Source organism: Girardinichthys multiradiatus, chromosome 1 (genome assembly GCF_021462225.1).
Source record: "Girardinichthys multiradiatus isolate DD_20200921_A chromosome 1, DD_fGirMul_XY1, whole genome shotgun sequence".
NCBI classification, from domain to species: Eukaryota; Metazoa; Chordata; class Actinopteri; order Cyprinodontiformes; family Goodeidae; genus Girardinichthys; species Girardinichthys multiradiatus.
In genome coordinates, this window is record NC_061794.1 from 27,869,215 (window position 1) to 27,891,648 (window position 22,434).

The 22,434-nt window shown below is 37.2% G+C and overlaps 1 protein-coding gene across 2 annotated transcripts in view; it reads left to right on the forward strand.

The window, feature by feature from the left end:
* The window catches only part of cacna2d3a (calcium channel, voltage-dependent, alpha 2/delta subunit 3a), a 189,151-nt gene extending 169,634 nt beyond the window's left edge, over window positions 1-19,517 (forward strand). For both annotated transcript variants that reach the window (XM_047372268.1, XM_047372278.1), the window contains 10 exons: window positions 869-913; window positions 992-1,054; window positions 3,164-3,234; window positions 6,251-6,326; window positions 6,435-6,487; window positions 8,350-8,405; window positions 10,583-10,697; window positions 13,941-14,053; window positions 18,144-18,226; window positions 18,310-19,517. In XM_047372268.1, the coding sequence (XP_047228224.1) occupies window positions 869-913; window positions 992-1,054; window positions 3,164-3,234; window positions 6,251-6,326; window positions 6,435-6,487; window positions 8,350-8,405; window positions 10,583-10,697; window positions 13,941-14,053; window positions 18,144-18,226; window positions 18,310-18,402 (768 nt within the window). In that variant the 3' untranslated portion in view covers window positions 18,403-19,517. The remainder of the gene's footprint in view (window positions 1-868; window positions 914-991; window positions 1,055-3,163; window positions 3,235-6,250; window positions 6,327-6,434; window positions 6,488-8,349; window positions 8,406-10,582; window positions 10,698-13,940; window positions 14,054-18,143; window positions 18,227-18,309) is intronic.
* The last annotated feature ends 2,917 nt before the right edge of the window (window positions 19,518-22,434 follow it).

The window sequence follows — 22,434 nt, forward strand, 5'->3', positions numbered from 1 at the left end:
CACTATAAAAACGTTGAGGTATTGAATGTTGAGTCATTTTTCAGAAATTTATATTTCAGTGGAGCCCTCTAGCTGGGCTGTGTTTCAAAGGGCCTGCTGACCTATTTCTTTTACAGCTAAAACCCAGACAGCTTATTGGTTTCTTTCATAGTTAAAATAAAAAACGCATACAGTATGTTTTTATGCATATGTGGCAATATGCAGCCTTTCCAATACTTAAAAAATTGTAGTGTTTACCTGAATGCTGTAAGGCTACTTTTGCAATTTTTTTAACTATTTATATTTTTGTCAACCATGGTATTGAATTTCAGGCAGAATGGACTCAGCAGACAACACTTTTAACATCCCTGAGCAGACAACTGGTCTGTCAAGTCTCAGTCAGCATTTTGCATTACTTCCTCTACCTAACTGGAAATATTTCCACCTAAATTTTCTCTTTGTGAACTCCTATTTGAGCTACTCTGAAATGTTTTCTACCTACTCTTCTCCTGCAAGAACTCTATTTCTGTGTATGAAAGATGGCACCCTCTGCTGGATTGCTTGAAATCTGATGGGTGATTCAGACTGAGTTACTTTAGTTGTTCCACTCCAGAGTCAAACTGCTGTATACAGCAGATTCATTGTTTTGTTTTTTTCTGTTGTATGCACAGAACAAACATCTAGGCAACTTTAGCAACTGTTTTTGTCAAATTTCATGTCATACCTACAGCGACTGACTGCTTTTAACAACTTACAAGTCACAAAGAACCACTTAAATTTCTTGTCGCATTTTTAACAGATAACTTTCACCACTCAGTCGTGATTGTTTTTAACCTGAGTGGTGTTTGCACTTAAACTAAACAAATATCTGTTGTTTGTGTTTTTTAAGTGTGTGGCATTAGATGGAAAATGCTCCATAAGCTGTGATGATGAGGTCAGATATGTTTTCTCTTAACAGTCCATGATTCCTAGCATAATGAATCTGCCCTAAACTATATTTTCTATTTGACAGAATATTAACTGCTACCTCATTGACAACAATGGCTTCATTCTTGTAGCAGAGGACTATACGCTGGTGAGACATGCATACATACATAAATCTCCTTTTGGTACTGTTGCAGAGACTGCTCTCTCTCTCAAAGTGCTTTTTGAGCATGTACCTTCTGCTTAGATGTCACTTGATGTGCTGTCACTCTGACTTTGGCTCATCCAAAGCCAGTCCGCTGGCTGTCATTGCCCTTCTCTTCCCCAGCATGTTCTTTTCCTGCATCTGTCTTTTGTTTTCATATGCTTAGTCTTGTCTTGTCCTGGTGTATGTAATGATAATTTGCCATACATATCCAGTGTATATTGCTGATATGTCATGAATTTATATTTTGAACAAAGTAGCAATTTTTATGGTTAAAGTTGTTTTAAACCTTTTAAATATTACTCTGAATGTAGATACAGACAAATTTCAATATCATAAGCTTAAACTAAACTTTGTTTTAACTCCTTTTGACTGAATTTTAGTATTCACTCTTATTAGTTCACCCCAGCCATTCAATTCAATTCAATTCAGTTTTACTTATATAGCGCCAATTCACAACACATGTTGTCTCAAGGCACTTCACAACAGTCAGGTACATACATTCCAATTAATCCTAACAATTGAACAGTGCAGTTAGCTTTTTATTCAAATTGGATAAAACGTTTTTCTGTCATTTATATTGAATATGATTAACTTCGAATAATACTAAATACTAAACTGAATAAAGTTCAGTTTAGTACTACAGTCTTAGTACTACACTATATTGCCAAAAGTATTCGCTCACCCATCCAAATAATTCAAATCCAATGTGCGCTCCTAAATATTCCACCGTCAACTGTCAGCGGTACTATAAGAAAGTGGAAGCGATTTGGAAAAACAGCAACTCAGCCACAAAGTGGTAGGCCATTTAAACTGACTTAAACAGCGGATGCTGATGTGCATAATGTGCAGAGGTCACCAGTTTTCTGCAGAGTCAATAGTTGGGATAGACCTCCATACTTCATGTGGCCTTTAGATTAGCTCAATAACAATGCACAGAGAGTTTCATGTAATGTGTTTTCATAGTCAAGCAGCTGACTGTATTGTGCCAAGTGTAAAGTTCGGTAGAGGGGGGATTATGCTGTTTTTCAGGAGCTGGGCCTGGCCCCTTAGTTCCAGTAAAAGGACCTCTGAATGCTTCAGCATACCAAGAGATTTTGGACAATTCCATGCTTTCAACTTAGTGGGAACAGTTTGAAGATGGCCCCTTCCTTTTCCAACACGACTGTGCACCAGTGCACAAAGCAAGGTCCATAAAGACATGAATGAGAGAGTTTGGTGTGGTCAAAGATTTGCATGAACATGCTTGTTGACAGCCATACCCAGAAGAGTTGAAGCTCTTATTGCTGCAAAGGGTGGACCAATGTCATATTAAGCCCTATAGATTAAGAATGGCATGTCACTAAAGTTCATATGCGAGTCAAGGCATGTGAGCGAATACTTTTGGGAGAATAATGTATTTTCTTACAAATTGCCCATTTACATGCTTTACCTATAGACATAGTTTCCTAAAAGGTTACAAAGGACAAGGATCTTGTTGTAGGTAGGTAATCGATTCTCGATAAACTACCAACCTGTTTTGTCCCCTTAACAAAAGGTCAGATTTGTTTGTCTTAGCATTTACTTTGAAGCAACGTTAAGGTTAAATCATAACCTTTAGAGCCATTTTTGTCTAAATTAGCTCACATTCAAATTTACTGCTATAAATTCATTTAGAAGCATTGCTCTCTCAGGACTAAAATGACAATGAGAAACATAGCCACAGAAGTAGAAGCATCAAAAGTCAGTAAGACAAAGACAAGGCAACTCATGCTGCACAGCACGTCACAATGCTTTACATAAATGTGATCAGTTGTACCAAAGGCAGAGTCATTCAGACCATCAAAAGAAGATAAACACAGCAATTTTCTTTGAGTTGGCATTAATGCATGGTCACAATAAACAGCATAATAAACAAGGCATTTAATATAATTATATATAATTTATACATATAATGTTATATATATATATATATATATATATATATATATATATATATATATATATATTCATTTCTTTTGTGCAAATTAGCAAAAATTACTTTAATAAAAGAACCTTTTGTCTTTCCATTTTTAGACTGGAATTTTTTTTGGCGAGGCAGAAGGAGCTGTAATGAATAAGTTGCTGCAGATGGGCTCTTTTAAACGGTAATCCATGTGTGCGTGCCTGTGTGAGCGTGTGTGTGTGTGCCCTCAGAAGCTTAAGCTTGAATCTATAAATGAGAATGAATGGATGTATATGTGTACATACATGTGCAAAAAATGAAAAAAAAGGTTTCAAAATGAGAGCATGTCTCATTTCGTGCTGATAGTTCTAAACGCAGCCAGATCTAAACTCTGACCCTTTTGCTGTGGAGATCTCTATTAGGGGACTAAAGCAGATATTCCTTCTGAAACAAAAGAATTAGGAGAAACCTCAATTCAATTCATTAATTTGCACATCATACATAAAAACAAACTCACATACAGAAAAGGGCACATTGACATGCTTTTCTTGTTAAGAAGCTTTATCTCCTGGAAAATGCCAGGGGCTGTGAGTTGCTGCAGTCTGTAATTAATTTTCAGATTTAGTTCAGTGACACCTTCCACAGTACTCCATTGCAGAAGTGCCCACAAGCAAAAAGCAAACAGGCACATTTTGGTTGTAATATGAAGCAATTGCGGAATTATGTGAAATTTGTGAAATCTTTGTCTAGTTTCAGAGCTGTGTGTAAGTTAGCATTGCACTCAAGCTTGCAACCACATTCCCAAGGCCGCAACAGGGCAATACCCTCCAATCCCTTCTACGTACGGGACATGGGTGAGGAGGAATTTCTCAGTGTATGAAACTGCAAATCACTGCACAAGTGCAAAACCCAGGCCATATTTTATAGGGCTGGGTTTATGTCTAATGGTCCCTCAAAATAATAGTTTACAGACCCATCCATGAAAACAAAGAGGCCTTTAAGTGAGTTCCTTGAATCCTTAAAGTTAGTTGATGATGGATTGTTTAAGATTGAGGAGGACACATGTTGAATAAGTAATATAAGTTGTTTCGGGGAGGAATTAGCATGATGAGTAACAGAGCCTTTAAATCTAAACACTGATGTCTGCCATTTTTGTCTTGTTTAAAACTAAACTGACATTTCAAAATGCCCTACTTAAGTTTGAAACAAACTGTCAGCTTAAATATATTCAATAGCCAGAATCAATGCTTTAAAAACTCGCAAAACAATTACAAACTGTTATGTCTTAGTTTAAATGTTAAAAATCATTCCAAACAAGTAATCTATCAAAAATGTTGATGCTCTGGCAATTGTGTGAAATTAAAGCAAGTATTGTACGATAACATATAACAGTCCAACGTCATGTTCATAGGTTCAAATTCAATTTCTAGATAAGATTAAAGGCCTGGATGAATTATTCAATAAACAAATTTATTTGAATAAATTTATAAAAGAAATGGCACCTAGTTTGTGACCATACACTACTCAAATGTTTATAATAAACCATAATGAAAACTACCATTTCATTAGAAACTTGTGCATACCCAGAGATGGTTATAGTACGTTGAATTGTTGTCTTCAATTATATTCTAAAATCAACTTAATGAAATTTGTTTTATTTTTTCCCAACTCCATTTTATTTTGTTCCCAAATTCTGTTTTCACTAATTTTGCAGAATTCTATGATTTTTGAAGTAACCACTTCCTTCAACTTTTATTATTAGTATATAATGATAAAGTTGATCTGTAAAATTTCAATACTTCAATAGAAAAATAGCTTAAATTTCCTCTTAATAGCTCCCAAAAATCTACTACTCACTACTAAAAAGAAGCACTTTCAATTTACACCACATTTCATCACTTTTACATGGTCTGCAGTACTATCGTACACTTTAACTGACTCACTCACCAGTAACAGTGTTCAGGATGTTTTTATTTTTAAAATATTTATTTACATTTTTCTACCCAATCAGCTTTTGTAGAATATTTGCTGCACCAGTTCACGGTTTACCAGGTTTTAGAAAGCTGGTGCAGTGTTCAATCAACATGTCACTTAAACACATGTATCTTTGTATTTCCTAGAGAGCAGAGTGTTCTACTCCCACACAGATTCTAGGCTAACGCAATCTGTCTCCTCTCAGTTTTAATGTGACTTGTTGATTTTTCAGTTTATTACAACTTTATTGTGGTTTTAGTTAATCGTGTGCGAAGAAAACAAAATACCCAAAGAGTTGTTTTCCTGCTACACAAAATAATTACATTGCTAAGAATCTTGCAATTATTAATGAATAAAATAATAGGAGCTCCCCCATATTACTGTTTATTTCAGGATTCGATGTTTCACAAAGTAAATACATTCTTTAACCTAACAAAATGTCTGATCATGTCATTAATGAATGGATTTGGTGTGGACAGACTTGTTGAATCTTTATTGGTATCCAGACTTTGAGAATCGCTGATATACACATTCATGCCATTTTACATGAGTCTAAGTTATTCATTAACCCATTTATGTGGTCTTACTTAGCACTAATTGGTTCCGGGCAGTGTTTTGGAGCTGTGTGTCATCAGTACTGTGACTGAGGTTTCAACATTCCCTAGGGCTGCAGATATATTGGACCCACTCAGTCGTCACACATGCTCAGACAGTCATTCACACACAGGTATATCATGTGTGTCAAAACTCTTCCAAAGGCCATTGAAAAGAGTGTCCATTGTGTAAAGGCCAGTTTGAAACATTAGCAATAACCTCATCCAGACGGAGTTAGATCTCACAGCCTCAGGGTCCACTAAGCCCTTAACTCCTCTGATATCCCTCCAATATCCCTCAAATTATTTACACACACAGACTTTTATGAAATCACTTTGACACACCTCTGAGGAAGCGCTCAGCTTTCACTTGCTTTCCTATTTCCATTCTTTCCACATCCATCCTGTATAATATTTGTAGGTGAAGCAGCAGTTATTGCAGAGGTGGGATCTTCTCTTTCCACTCCCACACAGCAGTCTAAAAGTCCCCTGAGGCATGTAATTGTAGAGAATGTGTGAATCAAGATGTATATCTCCTTTTTTGGCATATTCCTTGACAATGCAACAGAACTGCGGAAAATATTATCTTGGCTTCTATTTCAGATGCTCTGTGTCACCGTCTTGTTCTCTATTTTATCTTTATCTCCATAGTGTCACACTGTATGACTATCAGGCTCTCTGCTGGGTCCATTCAGAGAGCAGCGACAGTGGGCACAAGCTGCTGGATGTGAGCACTCTTCAACCTCTATGTGTTCTAAGCATGTAATAAGGTCATTCATATTACAATATTTATTACTAGTGCTTAATCATTACTTTCCCCCTTTTCTTCTTGTAGCCTTACTTCGCTTTCTTCGCAGCTGTAAAGTGGATCCTGACTGAGCTTGTCATGTAAGAGTCCTTATAACAGACTGTCTCGTTTCTGTTTATGGAGTTATGCTATAAGCTCTGTTCATATATATGTGGTTTCTGAGGAATTGTATTTAGGCCTCTCTGCTCTAAGATTAGCTGTATGTTTGTGAGTATATTGTATATCAGCTGTGTGTTTGTTTATGGAGGCCTCCACATGTACGTTGATGTGATCCTCTGTGATCATAACCAGTAATGGCTACCTGATGTTTCCTGCAGCACAAGTATTTCTGTGATGCCACATTGCGGTTGTGGTTTAGTCCTGCTGGGTGGTCTGTCACTGCCACAGTGCATTATGGGAGGACTGAGTTGTCAATACTGGTATTTTCTTACACAGTAGAGATAATCTGAAAGAAATGTGAGATATTTTCCATTTTAGAATAGTAAAATCTAGACATAAGATTAAGTGCTGAAAATTCAATATTATTTATTCATTTTTTATTTGGAAAGATCAGATGCAATATTTTTGGCATTTTTACTTGTTCCATGTCAGATGCTAATTAGACAGAGCATTGCAATGATTTCATTAAGTTTAAATCTTAGGACTAATTTACACTAAGTTATTTATAGGACACATAAAAAAATAAGATTATTCCTAACCACCTCACTTTCTGCAAGATTTTCATTTTTGTTTGTGTTGTCAGAATTGTGCAGGTGGAAACAGATGAAAACTGTTGTTTTTTTCTTTATGCATTTTATGATGAAGTTCAAAATGGGAATGTTTCAATCAGGACTTGTCCCCAATACCGATCAGAGTAATACAGAGGTCCAGCCCGATTCAGTTTCAAAATTATTGCCATCCACAGGCTTGAAAGCTCAGTAGCTTTAAAGTGCAAAATAACACAACACATTTCATCTATTTTTTTTACTCGCTTATTTGATATGACTCACTGAAAATTTGGATCTTTGCTTCTTTCATAGCAGTTGCAGGTAATCACGTTCTTACAAAACTTACAAAAAAGTTATAAGTCATAAACTTAGCACTTAACTTTGAATATTGCTCTCCCTGCTCTACCCTAAACTGTCTGACCACAGCATGCAGAGCAGATCACATTATACAGACAGACAGGAAGTTGCAGCAGTACACAGTCTCTTACAATGTGAATTTCATCGAAAATGGTGAAAACAGAAATACATGTACATCCTATGGTACAGTTTCTTCCCATGCATATGGGTGGGTTCTCTCCAGGTACTCCGACTTCCTCTCACAGTCCAAAAACATGACTGTTAGGTTAATTGGTCTCTCTACAGTGCCCTTAGGTGTGAATGGGTGTGTGCATGGTTGTTTGTCCTGTGTGTTTCTGTGTTGCCCTGCGATTGACTGGCGACCTGTCCAGGGTGTACCCCTCTCTAACCCGTTGACTGCTGGAGATAGGCACCAGTTCCCCTGCGACCCAGTATTGAACAAGCGGGTATAGAAAATGGCTGGATCGATGGATAGATGCCTTGATTGGTTCTAGTATATGATACTTGGGAGTGGACATCCCAAGTTCAATATTTTAATAAACAGCCTAATAACAGCTAAATCAAAAAAGTACCATGAAATAGCTTCATGTGTTGTCAGAAATGTGATTTTCTTAGAATTAAACAAATCTGCAGCACCTTCAGTAGATTCCTAATTCAGGTAGAATGCCAGCACTCATTGCAGTCATGGCACGATGAACTCCTTACCTAAAACAACTACAACATTTTTACTTTAAAATGTTACTTATTAAGGTTTCTTACTTTTCTGTGCTCGTGCATGAAATTGATGCAAAGTCAATAAACAACCAGTTAATGGCTTTTTTTTACACCATGTGCAGATCTTTCATAGTATGGTTAATCTCTGTCATTTCAATATTTAGATTTTTGGTTGAATTCAACTTGTACAGTTGGTGGAACTTGGATCTCACTGCTAAAGGTAAGAATGAACTCGTTGTGATAGCTAATAGATATGTAAATATTTAAAAAATATTATTAATAAAAATATTTTAATTTCTGCTCATTTAAAGTATGCTTTTTCCTGTTTTTGATGCATGGATGGATGGACGGATGGATGGATGGATGGATGGATGGATGGATGGATGGATCGATGGATGGATGATAAAAACATTTTTCTGGTCAAATACTGAATTAACTCCTTTTTTGTTGACATTAGTTTCATCCCTGCTTTTATATGTGTAGTATAATTTTTTACTGCTAAGCAAAAAAAAACCTTGGTTATCCCCAGATGGTACAAATCTTTGATGAAGTAATCCTAAATGGAAATAATAGGCTGAAAAATGTCACTTTACTGGTTAACAGTTACCTTCAGAGTTCATTTTAAAATTTGTTTGCTAACGTTTAGAGACTTACATGTTTAAGCTCTAAGTTGTTAATGTATTGCCCTTCAGTTGAGACCCTTAGGTCAGCTAAGCGGAGACTACTACTCCACATTAGCACTGAAACACTCTTTTCAAATAATTGCACCTGGATTGTGGAATTTGCTCATCTTGTCTTTACAATGGATTGTCATTGTGAATTCATTAAAAAAATGCAAAAAAATATTTTTTCGGCCAGCTTAATGTTAGTATTGTATTAATTTATCATTTTGAACTATATGCCATTTTGTTATTCATTCCATTTTTTACATTTAAATAACTTGATGTTATTCTGTGATATTCTGTAAAATGCGCCATATAAATAAATTGCACTTAAATTTTACCATGAAATAAAAAAAAAAACACACTCTGTGCTTAAATTTAAGTGAAATTAGTTGGTTAAATATCATCTATCTGCCTTTGTCTTCATCATCTCTCTGTTTGCAATTAGGCTTTCTTGGTATGACCCCTTAAAAATGCCAGTATGAAAATACCAGAAGCAGATTTTGTATCTGATTATCACAAAGTTGCAGTGATTTGTGTATTATACTGGCTTTACTGAACACTGATTTTGGAGAGTAATAATAAATAATAAATTAATATCTGCTTTTTAATAGGAGAACTATTTATTCTTTTTTTTTCTTCTTTTCTGGTTTCACGTCTTTGCTCTTACATGTTTTACTTATTTTCTTCCTTGAACAAATGCACATTGTCATATTTTCACTGACAAGCTGTGAATGCTGTTATTCCTCATGCTTTAGGTAGTGTTAATCACCATTTCCCTGAATGGATTGAAACTTACACTAAGTATCATCACAGTGTCATATTAATTGGAGCCAAAACTAATAAAATATTTTGTAAAACTGAGAGAGGGATGGAGAAGAAAATGAAAATCCCATAAAATGCTTTGCTTGCACAGTTTAATCCTGGATGAAGTAAAGCTGGGCATCGCTTCTCGCCAAGCATTCGAGACAATTTCACAGTTGGCTAGCCTCAGGTCTTAGCAGCACTTTCTGTATCTTTTTACAACAAAGACACCAGAACTTGTGTCACATGGCTGAAACACAACAACCTAGCAAGGCTGTAACCAAATCTACACAGCTACTCAAGCTGAGCTAATCTTAGACGTTTATACTCATTTATGGTTTTAATTTGACGCACACATACACACAACCAGACAACGCTGTTCTGCTGACTTGCTGTAATTAAACCACTCTATTCTGATCACACATATAATCTCATCGTTATGATCAAAATCTCTATCATAAAGATGAGAAAAGCTCTGTGAGAAAGCTGGGCATTAAAGCAGTTTGATTGCATTAAATGAATTGGTTTGCTCTTGGAAGATACTACCAAGCATCTTGTAGAATTGTCTCAATCCTCTGGGTGGCAGTAGTGTTCAAGCAATGTTTGGGAAGCAAGACTAGCCCAAACTGACATTTGAAAGCAGAAAAACGTTGCTCTGCCTAACAAATATTGTTGCCTTTAATGATAGCATTTTTGCATGGATGTGGTGTGTTAAACTGTTTGCCTGCAATTCTGTTTAATGACATGATGACTTGAGTTTTTTTGACATGTATAATTTGAGTCTCCAATCTGGTGTCCTTTAACTTTTCTACAAATTTCAACTCAGTGGTTGTTGCCTCTCTCATTTAGCTTTTCTTTCATTCTTTATGTTCTCATTTTTCTTAATCTCCTCCTCTCTCTTTCTGCTTTTGTTACTCTATCCTTGTTTTAGCCCAGAGGGTAGGTCCGCATATGCAGGTGCCATGTGACACAGAGTACCCTGCTTTCGTATCAGAAAGAACAATCAAAGAGAACATGGGCAACATTGACTGTGACGGCTGCATCAAGTAAGAGACACTCAGAAACATATAACAGCAAAAATATTATATCTACAGTAGCCCAAAGAGCATTCCTGAATAAAAAGCTTTATGTCATTTGTATTTTATAAAATAATCTAACAAGAAAAAAAAGATATATACACCTCCAAATGGGATGAGAAAAAAGTTCATTTGTTGTCTGTTGAAAATACATTTATCCAGCCAATTCATCAGAGACACACACAAACCCCCAACTCTGTCCTCCAGCAGTTTGAAATACGAGGCATTTAGAGATGAGGGAGAGAGGTTGAAAAAAATGCTTCCTTTTAAAAATGGGAAAATGAGTGTGGTCCCCATTAACAATTTGGGATTTTCTGTCAGGCAATTGTGGGGTGTTCTCTGGATCCCTCCAATGGGCGCTTCATTGCTCCCAGCTGTGGAACTGCCAGTGAGCTTCGAAATCTGTGTTTGTGTGTGTGTGTGTGTGTGTGTGTGTGTGTGTGTATTTGTTTGTGTGTACATGTGTGTGTTTTCCTTCTGTGTCTGCTGCCTGCAGAGCCCCTCAAGGTCGGCAGGGTAACCACTGCTGTTGGTGCCATGTCTAAAATGCGGTTGAGAATCTAGTCATAACGCAAAACACACATACAGCAGCACCTACTCAGGCTCTCACACACTAGTTCAGATTTACATGGCAGAGCTGTACGCTCTTCCAAACTATTTATCCCCTTGATCTGATACGATAAATCTGACAATGTGAAATAATTTCTTTATTTCATTTATATGAAGTTTTGCTGTTCAAATTTTTCAACTAATAGTATTTGTGATAAACATCTGTTTTATGTTATTGGTGGACTGAGACCTTATATATTTTCATTGAGACACGTGTTTATACTTTATGCCGTAGGAAATAGACCCCCAGGTCTTGCCTGTTAAACTTCTTTTTGCTGTATTTTGAATGTTTGTATCCATGTGTGTCATTATTTATACACATCTATTACTTCCCAATTGGTGGATTGATGCACAAGAAACATCCCTTTCCTCAAAATGCAGAGGAATGCAGAGGGTTATATAACAGACTAAACAGACTAAATGAGATGCCTTCATCTTAAAGACTTTTAAGATGTAATCATATGTTTATGCAAACCTTTAGCGCTACACCATTGTCTCACAAGATGAATGAATGCTGTTGAAGATTCAGAAGCATTTTTTTAAAAGGTCAATACTGCTCTCTGCCCAGGGGTCAGGACAGCACAGCATATAGGGCACTGTAAGAGAATATAACCACTAGCAGCTTATAATACTAAAGCTGGTGTCTACATCTGTCTATTTTTAAATTAATATCTGATTGGTATCTTTTAGTTCTTCATATTTCTGATTAGTTGCATAATAAAATGTTTTTTTTATCCCAACTGGGCTTTGTCGAAGGAGTGAAGGTTTTTTTTTATTGTATGGGGCCATTGACCAGATTGCTTAGTTGCTTACTAGCATGCTTTTACTCTTAATATGTTGCAGATCAACTGAATAGAAAGTGTTGAGAATGTTTTAAACATCACTATTATGATACAAGAACATTACTGCATAAAAAAAAGTTACTATGTTTTTTTTTTTTTCTTCCTCCATTTTGTTCTTCTTTTTTGAGATTTTATTTCAACCTCATGCATCAATAACTGGGTAATCACATACAATCATTGGGAGTCTAAATCTTAAATGTAATCCATGGAGTCGTGGCCATAAGTGAAGCTATAAAATCCACAACATGTCGACTTTCTCCAAGGGGAACTGCAGCCAAATTTTAGCACAGAGGGACTTTTTCATGTAATGGGCAATACATTGCCATTTTTCATAAACATCAGTACCTCCAAGCAAAAACATGCTTCTATATTTTACCATCTTTTGTCACAAAGTGAATTATTGTTTTCCTCAGAACCTTGAGACGAGGATATGGACTGTCACTGTCTTTTTTACCTTTTCAGCACTTGGTTTCAAACATTTACCCCCCACTCCCAAGTCCTCCTTGTTATGCTGTGTCTGCGTCCATGTCACTCAAAGGGTTGTCTGTCCCTCTTTCATCCTTCTTTCAGACAAACATGTTGCAAGTCCTTCCCTTGGGTCACAGAGATGAAAGTTGTCTGGTTTGTCTGTGTTTGTGAAAGAGTTTGCTTTATTGGTTGTCGCTGTCCATCTGTGTGTATTTGAGGCATTCTTCGATGAGTCTATGTGGTATCTGTTCTTTCACGCAGGATGTGGAGCTTACTTTCCTAACACTGGGTACATTTAAGTCGAGCAGCTGTCCAGTGTCATGATATGTTTAGAACATTTTTTTTTTACACGAAAGCTTGTTCTGTTTTTTTTCAGTGGTCAGAAATTGACCAGTCTGCCACTGCACAGGGGTGAGAGTGCAGTATTAAAAGTCTTGGCACATTCTGAATTACTCCTTTGGAACTAAATTGGTCAATGTGCGGGTGTATGTTGGACACCACTGGTCACAGTGAGATATGTGTATAAGAATGCAGTGGACCGGTACCATTAAGTTATTGGAGACTTTTAGGGGTAAGATTAAATTAATAGTACTGTTTAATCAGTGAGGATATAAATATTGCTGCAGACGGGCCAGCTTTAATCTGTCAGCAGTCAGACTTCTCATATCAAGAAAGGATTTGTGCAAGCACTATTTTAACATCTGATAACCAAATAAAATATTTGATAACCACAGTGAAGTCAAAGGCAGAGAAAGAGAGAGACCCAAGGAAAAGAGAGCGATATAAAGAAGAAACGTATAATCTTTATGAGCTCTCTTCCTCATAAATCTCTTCCATGGAAATAAATCACTGAGCAGGAGGCCTGATCTCGCAGGCCAGTGAAACACAGACTGGGAAGAAATAGGCTCCATAGTGTGGTTCGCATTTGTCTCTTGAAGGAGTGTGTTATATTTAGCGACACTTCATTGATGCTCACCTTGGACTAGACGTAGCAAAGAGTTAGTGAGGCAGAAATGCTTGTGTGTATTCTGTCTGCTCAGGTCCATCTGCGATTGTGTGTGTCTCTGAGTTTATTCAGAGTACTTAATGACGTATTTTCTCTCCTCGTCCTGTGTTCTGTGGAGTCTTTCCAGTGCAATTTATAAATTATAAGTGGCAAATTAAAAAATGAGCACAATTACCCATACTTTTCCCTCATCCATTTGGACTAGTAGTCGATGAAAAAAAATCATTTTCCTTACTTATTTTCATATCTTTCATTGTTTTCCTTCTGGCTTTCTGTTTTTATTGGCAGGTCATTTGTGATTCAGCAGATCCCCAGCAGTAACCTTTTTATGGTGGTCGTGGACAACAAGTGTGACTGCAGCCAGTTTGGACCTATCACCATGGATCCCATAGAAATTATGTATATCCTTCAGTTGTTTTTGGGGGGTATGGCAGAGATGTCCATAAGTCTGTTTTTTTTCCAAATCCACATCAACTCTCAGTTTGCTAATAACTAAAAAAACATTCCCTCTGTGGCAGCCGTTAACATTTTGCTGCTAGTCATATATGATAAGGCCTGATATCTCTCCAATTAGACATATAATTAGACAATTAGACATTTATGTTATTTGAAAATTAGTAGAAATGTCAATTTTCTGATTGTTTCAAACAGGACATGCTTTTATTTTGAAGAACTTGAAGTAACTCCTGTTAGTCCTTATAGTCAAATTGTCTGCTTCTTTACTATGGAGTACCCTAGATTGCTTTTGAGGGCTTTTCTTCTCTTTTCCTTAGTTTGTTTTGTTCTGAAATGACCCAAAGTCTTTCCATAAAGAGTTCCGTTTGACAGACATCAATGTGATCATTAATATGAAATTACCACTAGAATGAAAATATTTTTGTGAGCTATTAAGAGTTCATAGTCTACAAATGTCCCTTGCTAGAAAAGATCAAATGCACCCTTTCACAGAGTAATGTACATATGCATAACATGTCTCAGGCTTACATACTAGCTGGCTTTTTGCCATGATTACATGACATAAAGATTTTTCATGGGACTCAAACTTTTTGCCTGAGTCAAGTCTTTAAAGCATTAGTCTAAGTCAAGTTTAAAGTCTTTGTTTTTGCAACTTAAGTGTAACTCAGGTGTAAGTCTAAGACTCTCGTCACCATCTATGTGTAAGGGTAAATCATTATTTGATGTAGTGGCAGAGTAATGTAAATCAAAGCAAGACAGATAAACATGATGAAAGCGTGTTGTGATGTATGGTTTGTTATTGTTGTCCCATTTAAAATTTTCAGGGTGAGAATTAGTTAAGCCATCCTTTATGCTTATACATAAATGGAAAAGTAAAAGACAATTTTAATTGGTGGAAAAAAAGTCTGGTTCCCTACTTTATTAAGGCTAAATGATGAGTCTTGTAGGGGACAAGATCTAAAACAGAGCCCTGTAGTACAACAATTTACAAAAATGTCCTCAAAGTGCCTGGTGAGTCAGTTTGTTCCTAAATTCTGATAAACACTTGTCAATAGCTGATAGGGTTACCGATACAGGGATTTTCTACAGAAGGACGTAGGCCTCTAACTAAAAAGTGGTGTTTTTTCATCAGTGTTCATTCTTTTGAAATTGTATCGGCCATAAACATGCCCTCTGGTGTTTATTTTATTGTAGAGCACTCACTGCAGTGTAACGTGTGCTATTCTGGTGCTTGCCACAATAGAAAATCTATCATACTGTACTGGAAATTTATTTTTCTTGTGCTGGGTTTTTCGTTCTGTACAAAAGTATTATTACCCTCAGAAGCACCTATTTGTGTCATGCAATCAAGAACATGCGTACCTTTCCATAAATAGAGAAATACTGTGCCTTGCAAAAATATTCATACCATGTCTTCACATTTTAACATGAAAGCTTAAATGTTAATGTAATTTATTTGGTTTTTTGTAAGTGTACAACACAAAGTTGTACATAATTGTGAATTGAAAGACAACATTATATGGTTTATTTAAATATTTTGGAAATAATTTGAAAATTGCCTCATGCATTTGTATAATCACCCTCCTGAGCCAACGGTTTGCAGAACCACCTTTTTCCTAAAGTTGTAGCTGCATATTTTTTGGGTTTGCCTCTACCATCTCTCCACATCTAAAGACTCAAATCTTTGCTCATTCTTCTTTGCATGGTATCAGATTGTGTTCCAAAGTCTTTCCACAGCTTTGGAACCAGATTTAGGTTTGAACTTTGACTTTTCCCCTAACAAAGTAATATGCTTTAATCTAAATCATTCCAACTGGCTGTATTTTTAGTATTATTGTCTACTGGAGTTTCAATGTTTTCCACAGGCTCATGTCATCTGCAGTGTCAAACAGGTTTCCTTCCAGGATTGTCCTTTATAAAACTCTATCCATCTTTGCTTTAACTCTGACCAGCTTCCCTTTTCATGCTGAAGAAAGCTACCCCACAGCATGATTCTGCCACCACGTGGTGTTACTTTGGGGATGACGTGTTCAGGGTGATGTGCAATATTAGTTTATCCCAAAAAAAAAGCATTTTTGGCACAAAGTTACACTTTTGTCTCGTCTGACCACAGCACCTTCTTCCACATGGTAACTGCGGGCTCTACATGGCTTGTGACAACCTATACATGGGACTTTCCATGGCTTTCCTTTAGCAATGTTTTCTGTTCTTCCACACTTCTATGAAGGCTAGATTTTTGGTGTTCACAACTAATGGCTTTCCTGTCAACTGACACTTCCACTTGAACCGTGGATCTCTGACTTGGTTAACTAATTAGATATGTTCTCACTCTGCCTTTTTTAAAAGAGATCACTGGTCATAGGAATCCTGCTGGGCCTCCAATTGAGCCAATTCCACCTTATCTTTTTAAAGAGGTTTTTCCCCATCGTGGCTCCTTATGTAGTCAATATTATAAATGGTAGCTTGGCAAATGATTATGTACCAGCCAGTTTTAAACATGTAGTGGTGACACCATTGATTAAATATCCTGACCTGGACTCCACAGATTTTACAAATTTTAGGCCCATCTCAAATCTCCCTTTTCTATCTAACATCCTGGAGAAAGTTGTCTACAGCCAATTGATTTTATACTTAAATGAGCACAACCTTCTTGATCCATTTCAGTCTGGTTTCTAAACCATAAACTCATAGTTCTGAGTCACCACAGTTGAGGGGTTTTAATTACATTCTTTGAACCACAGACTCTGGTCACTGTGTAATTTTAACGCTGCTAGACCTAACAGCTGTCTTTGACACAGTGGACCATCAGACCTTCCTGTCTCGCCTGGAGAACTGGTTGGGCATTCAGAGTGTTACTCCAGAGTGGTTTAGATCTTATTTAATGAAGAGAAGTGCTTGTGTTGGTATTGGTGCTATTGATTCCTCTATAATGCCTCTTACATGTGGAGTACTGTACCCCAGGGCTCTATAATTGGACCGCATCTCTTTTCTCCTCATTTACATCCTGTTGGATCAATTCCCTGGAAATATGGTATTGTTGTTCTTTTTTATGCTGATGACAGCCAAATTTATATGCCACTAAAACAGAAAAAGCAGGACTTCATAAATCACCTTCTGGATTGTTTTGCAAAAATCAAACCATGAATGTTGCTGGACTCTTTGCATTTTAATGAACAAAAGATTTAAGTATTGTTTAAGCCCAGTGATGTTTCAAAAGTCCATACTGATCAGAGTCCTTTAACACAATATTTGACTCAGACAGCCTTGGTGTGATTTAAAATGATGCACAGGTTAAATTAGTAATCAAGTCCAGCTTTTATCATTTGAGACAAATTGCTGAAGTCCAACCATGTCTTTCGAGCAACCTTTTGAGATTTTAATCCATGCTTTTAGTGGGACTTTAGATTAAATCAAAATGCTGCTGCAAGAACACCCGTTTCAGCATTACTACACTGGCTTCCAGATAGTTTCCAGACAGATTTTAATTGTCTTTTATGTCTTTTTAAATGTTTACATGGTCTCGCCCCTCAGTATCTATCTGTCCTGATCCAGCTGCATGCTCTCTCACGCTTAATGAAGTAAAAATATCAGTTGCTGTTGGTCATCTCAAAGTCAAAGAGGAGGTTGAGAGGTGACCGAATGTTTTTGTCATTGCAAATCAGACAGGCCGACTCACTTCCTGTTTTTAAATCTTCTCTAAAAACATTTTTTTCTCTTTGGTATTTAACTCAGGTTGAGATGTTGGCTTTTACTGTTTCCTTAAAATATTATAATTTTCACTGTTTTGTATTGGTTTTATTGTTTTTATGCTTGCTAGAACTTTTAAGTCATATTTTTGTTTTATTTTGTCTTTTATCAGTGTTCAGCATTTTTGATCAAAAGTGTTGTTTTTAAAGTGCTTTATAAATAAAGATGTATCATTCTGTCACATAAAAGCCTAATAAAATACATTGGAAATTGTGGTTGTGCAGAAAACACAGAGCAAAGTGTACAGCACACACTTTTTTCACTTTTTTACCTTAACTTCAGCTGCACATAACGAATCGCTCAAATGTGAGAGACTGAAGATGCAAAAAGACAGGAGGCGTCCAGATACCTGTCACCCTTTTCATCCAGAGGTATTTGCTACTCAGTACAAGTACAGCCCCCTTCACCTGCATGCTATACTTGATTTATTTCTCATATATTATTTCATCTCTAGGAGAACTCAATGGAGTGTGGAGGAGTGGGCAGTCTCACCACATCTCTCAATGCAACACTGCTTTTTGCACTCATGGCATTATACCTTAGGTGACCAAAGCTGGTTCTGGCTCATCATCCACAGCTTGACCTAGTTTGGCTTGGCTCGGCACTATAAAGAATTGTAATGATGCCACAGATAACAACATTTCTGTCTTGTATGAAACTGTGCCCTATTCAAATCCATCACCTACATTATCCCCAGCCCACAGGTATCTCCCCTTAGGGATCATATAATATTTGGCTGCTAATGAACAATATTAAATCTGCTAAATATAATCCTTTAGAAGTATCACATGAACCACACAGAAAGATTGTGGGAGAAATTCAGAAAACATACACTGCAAATTATACAATAGAAGTGATTTTTGCCTCCAGGGTCCTTATTAAAGAACCAAGGGGTTGGGGCTTTCCTGATCCCCCCAATATTTTGAGATACCAGGAGCAAAAACAAGTTCTATGGTGATAATCCTACCTTAGAAAAAGGCCCTGATGGAGTTTGAGATTGACCGTTCCAAATGGGGCTTTCCGATGGGTGGTGCTAAGCAGTCCTGAGTGGATGAGAATTTTTAGCGTTTATGTCCACATTTTCTATTTCAGTCTGTTTAATCTCTACTGCATCCAATACTTCAGACTATAGCATTGTACAGGGGATAAAGGTTCAGGGCAGAGAGAGTTAAAACACACCAGTAGGATCTTAAAAAACAACACAAGTCTCCTAGGGCTATATCCACTGACACTGATATCAAAATGTTCAGCCCTTTCAGGTTGTAGCTAAGGGCTGGGGACTGTAGCTGTGCTTGAAACTGGGCATTACAGTCACAAACAACCCACATGGACAGAGATGGATGCACTTTCCCCTGGCCTGCTCTGACTTTCAATGGACATTTTTATTCTGAAGATTAAACAAAATATTCTGAAGATGCTACATGTGGCTGGGATTGTTACATGATGTTTGTCTAATTATCTTCTTTTTCCACAATGAGAAAAAAATCTGTTACAATATATACTGTATATGAAAAAAAGTTTATTTATAGTTTGCAAGTGGTACCCATAAACTGTGACTCAGAGATTCTCTGATGTGAGTGGTTGTAATAATTAAGTTTTGCCTTATGAAAAGATATTGTCCCTGTTTGTGTACTTTTGAAATAAAATACTGTTTAAAATGTAGACTTTTGTGGAATGTCATGTTATTTAAAGGCTCTTTAGAAGTCGCTTTAGAAGTTTGAAAAGATATAAACTTGTAGTTTTAATCCACGCTGATTACTGTTTTGTTCTCAGTTAAAGCCGCATGAAGACAAAATCTACTCCAAAGTAGAAATGTGGCAAGCATATGTGTGTTGTGCATTTGTTGTTTCCCTTTTCTGTCATTTATGTGAACTGCTGCCCCAGAGGAAGCCCCCACCCTGCCATCGAGAGACAATATAGATCAAGACATGACAGCTGAGGACCATCTACAACACGCATCTGTATCTGTTTAGTGATAGTGTTTTCTGCTGTCATAGGACCATTCGCATTGTGTGCACCAAAGTAATATATAATTTGTGTTGTTGTTTAAGAGAAACAGAAAAAAATGACAGCTAGGTAAGTTTTCCTGAGATCATGTCAGTGCCAGCCAGAAAAACCTCTGCTGTGGTCTCCATGTCAACACAAGGATCCTTGTGGTCAACAGCAAGCCATGCTTCATCTCCGTCTCTCTCCCCACTACTCAACACGTTAGTAGCCCCCCCCCCCCCCGCCCATCCAATCAGGTCTGTGATTTCTTCCACTCTGCTAGATGACTTGTGAGAAAGTGGGTGCAGTGTGTGTACAAAAAGCTGCCTTTGGAAAGCAGACCTCTTTCTGGGAAGCTGTCACACCCTTTTACCACCTTCTTTGTTCATGTAAGTGATAGATACTCATCTGTGTCTTGTGTTTCCTTTACTTTAATGCTGACCGGGCTAAAAGGCCTACAAATGCACACAGGTTCTAATTTCAAAAACTCCACAGATATTAATTAAGATTCATGTGGGAAATACAGGAGGAAAATGAACACAGAATAAGCCAAAATGATTCAATTGGGAAAGGTGGAACAAAATCTTTTTAAGGTCTGGTTTCTAAACCATTATTTATTTTATTTAAAATAAAAATAAATAGCTTACAGGTCACATAGAGGGTTCATTTCACTCTTGATTACATTAGCTACAGACTGTTAATAAGACTTCAGTCTCAGACCAGGAATCCAAGACAAGTCATAGGTTTTTGGAGCGCAAGTCTAAGTTAAGTCTGAATTTTTTGTTTTAGCAACCTATGTGTGAATCAACTTAAGAGTCTTAAAACCGAGTCACAATCTCTGCTGGTTATTTTCTGTTTTTCATGCCATTACTTGTAAACCTGGCAGATGGCTTAAAACAGCCCACCTGGCATCAACAACCATCATGCTGTGTTCAAAGTCACTTAAATTTTCTTTTCCCTCTTTCTGATATTCTGTTTGAACCTAAGCAAATTCTCTTCGTCTCATGTCGGTGCTTCAATGTTATGTAATTGGCTGCAGTTTGTGTTAACAACAAAATGATCAGGTGTAACTAATAAAGTGGTTTATGTGTGTACATCCCTGCTTACATTTAAATATAAATATAATTTATCTTGCATAAAGATTCTCAGCTAGTTTACTCTTACCGTTTCCCCTCTGCCCATTAAAATGTTCTCTCTCTCTCAAAGACAAAGCAAGTGAATGACATAACTCATGGTGTTTTCTGAAAAGCTGTTCAAATTTTTTCCCAATGATCCAATCCACACAACTGTTTGAGGTGGGAAGGAACCCCTCAGAGAGGAGTCACTGATGATTTGAAGACAATGCTCTAAAGGGGCCCTGCGATTCAAAACACATCAATCCGTCAACACTCACACTGCTTTAACTTGATTTCTGGACAACATGAGAAATCCTTTTTGCCAGTTTGCCAGGAGACAGGCAACAGTGAATTGCTTGTATTCACACATTCAAACAGTGTAAGTATAAACACACGCATGATAAACACGACACATACAATGCATACCAGAGGTCACGCAATAGGCAAAGCTTTTGGTGTTACCTCCAATGGAGTGGATCCCATTGGCGGTTTGCTTTGAGGACCACAGATATGTTTAAATGGAAATGGTTCTGAGCAGCTGAAGCACACCAAGACCACCCACAAGGCCGGGGACCACAACAAGACACGGCTAAGGCAAGCTGGGAAAACACACACACATATTTTGCTAAATTCCACTGGATCACTGGCTATACGCTGGCCCTGAAACTCATTGACTCCATATGTTTCTCTTTTTTTGAAAGACGATGACAGTGACAACGAAGGAAAAGCATTTGATCTGAAAATAGTCGTTATTGGATTCAATCATAAGTCAAATGGACTGAACGTTTCTAGCTTCTATAGTCTAGCCCCTATAGTCGCCACTTTCAACACGCTCTTTTTATATTTTTCCCCTCAAGCTCTGACCACACGCTTACTGGGCACACTGGAGATAATGAGCAGACCCCTTAGTTGCACTACCCACACATGCATATGCCCGCACGCTCCCACAATGAAGACGGAAACCAAACCAAAGCCCCAAGACAAATTTGTTCCTGTGAGTGCCAGGCGACACTTTCCTGCCAAAGTTGAGAGGTGCCAGCTGAAATCATACACTCCCAACACATTCATATACAACGAATTGGTTGACTACCCCATGCTGCGTCAGGAAAAAAAGGTTTCAGTTTTTAGGGACCTGGTGAGCCAGAGGAATTGATAGCCAGCTGTACTAATACTCCATCTGTACATGTTTGAGCATGTGTGTGTGTGTGTGTGTGTGTGTGTGTTTAATGTAAAGAGGTGGGGGTTCTTGGGAGAAACTGAGATATTATTCGTCATTGTTTTTAATACCTGATTAGGACTAGCACAGATTATCATTAGTTGAAATAAGACTCACCAAAAACATTTCACCGTCATGCAGGCAAACTGTATTTTCGGCTGTAACCACAGACTGAATAACAAATCAGAACCACTCATATTCATACATTTAGCAGTAGTTTAAATGGCAAAAAATGCTATCTTAGCTCATCTAGAAACCTAGC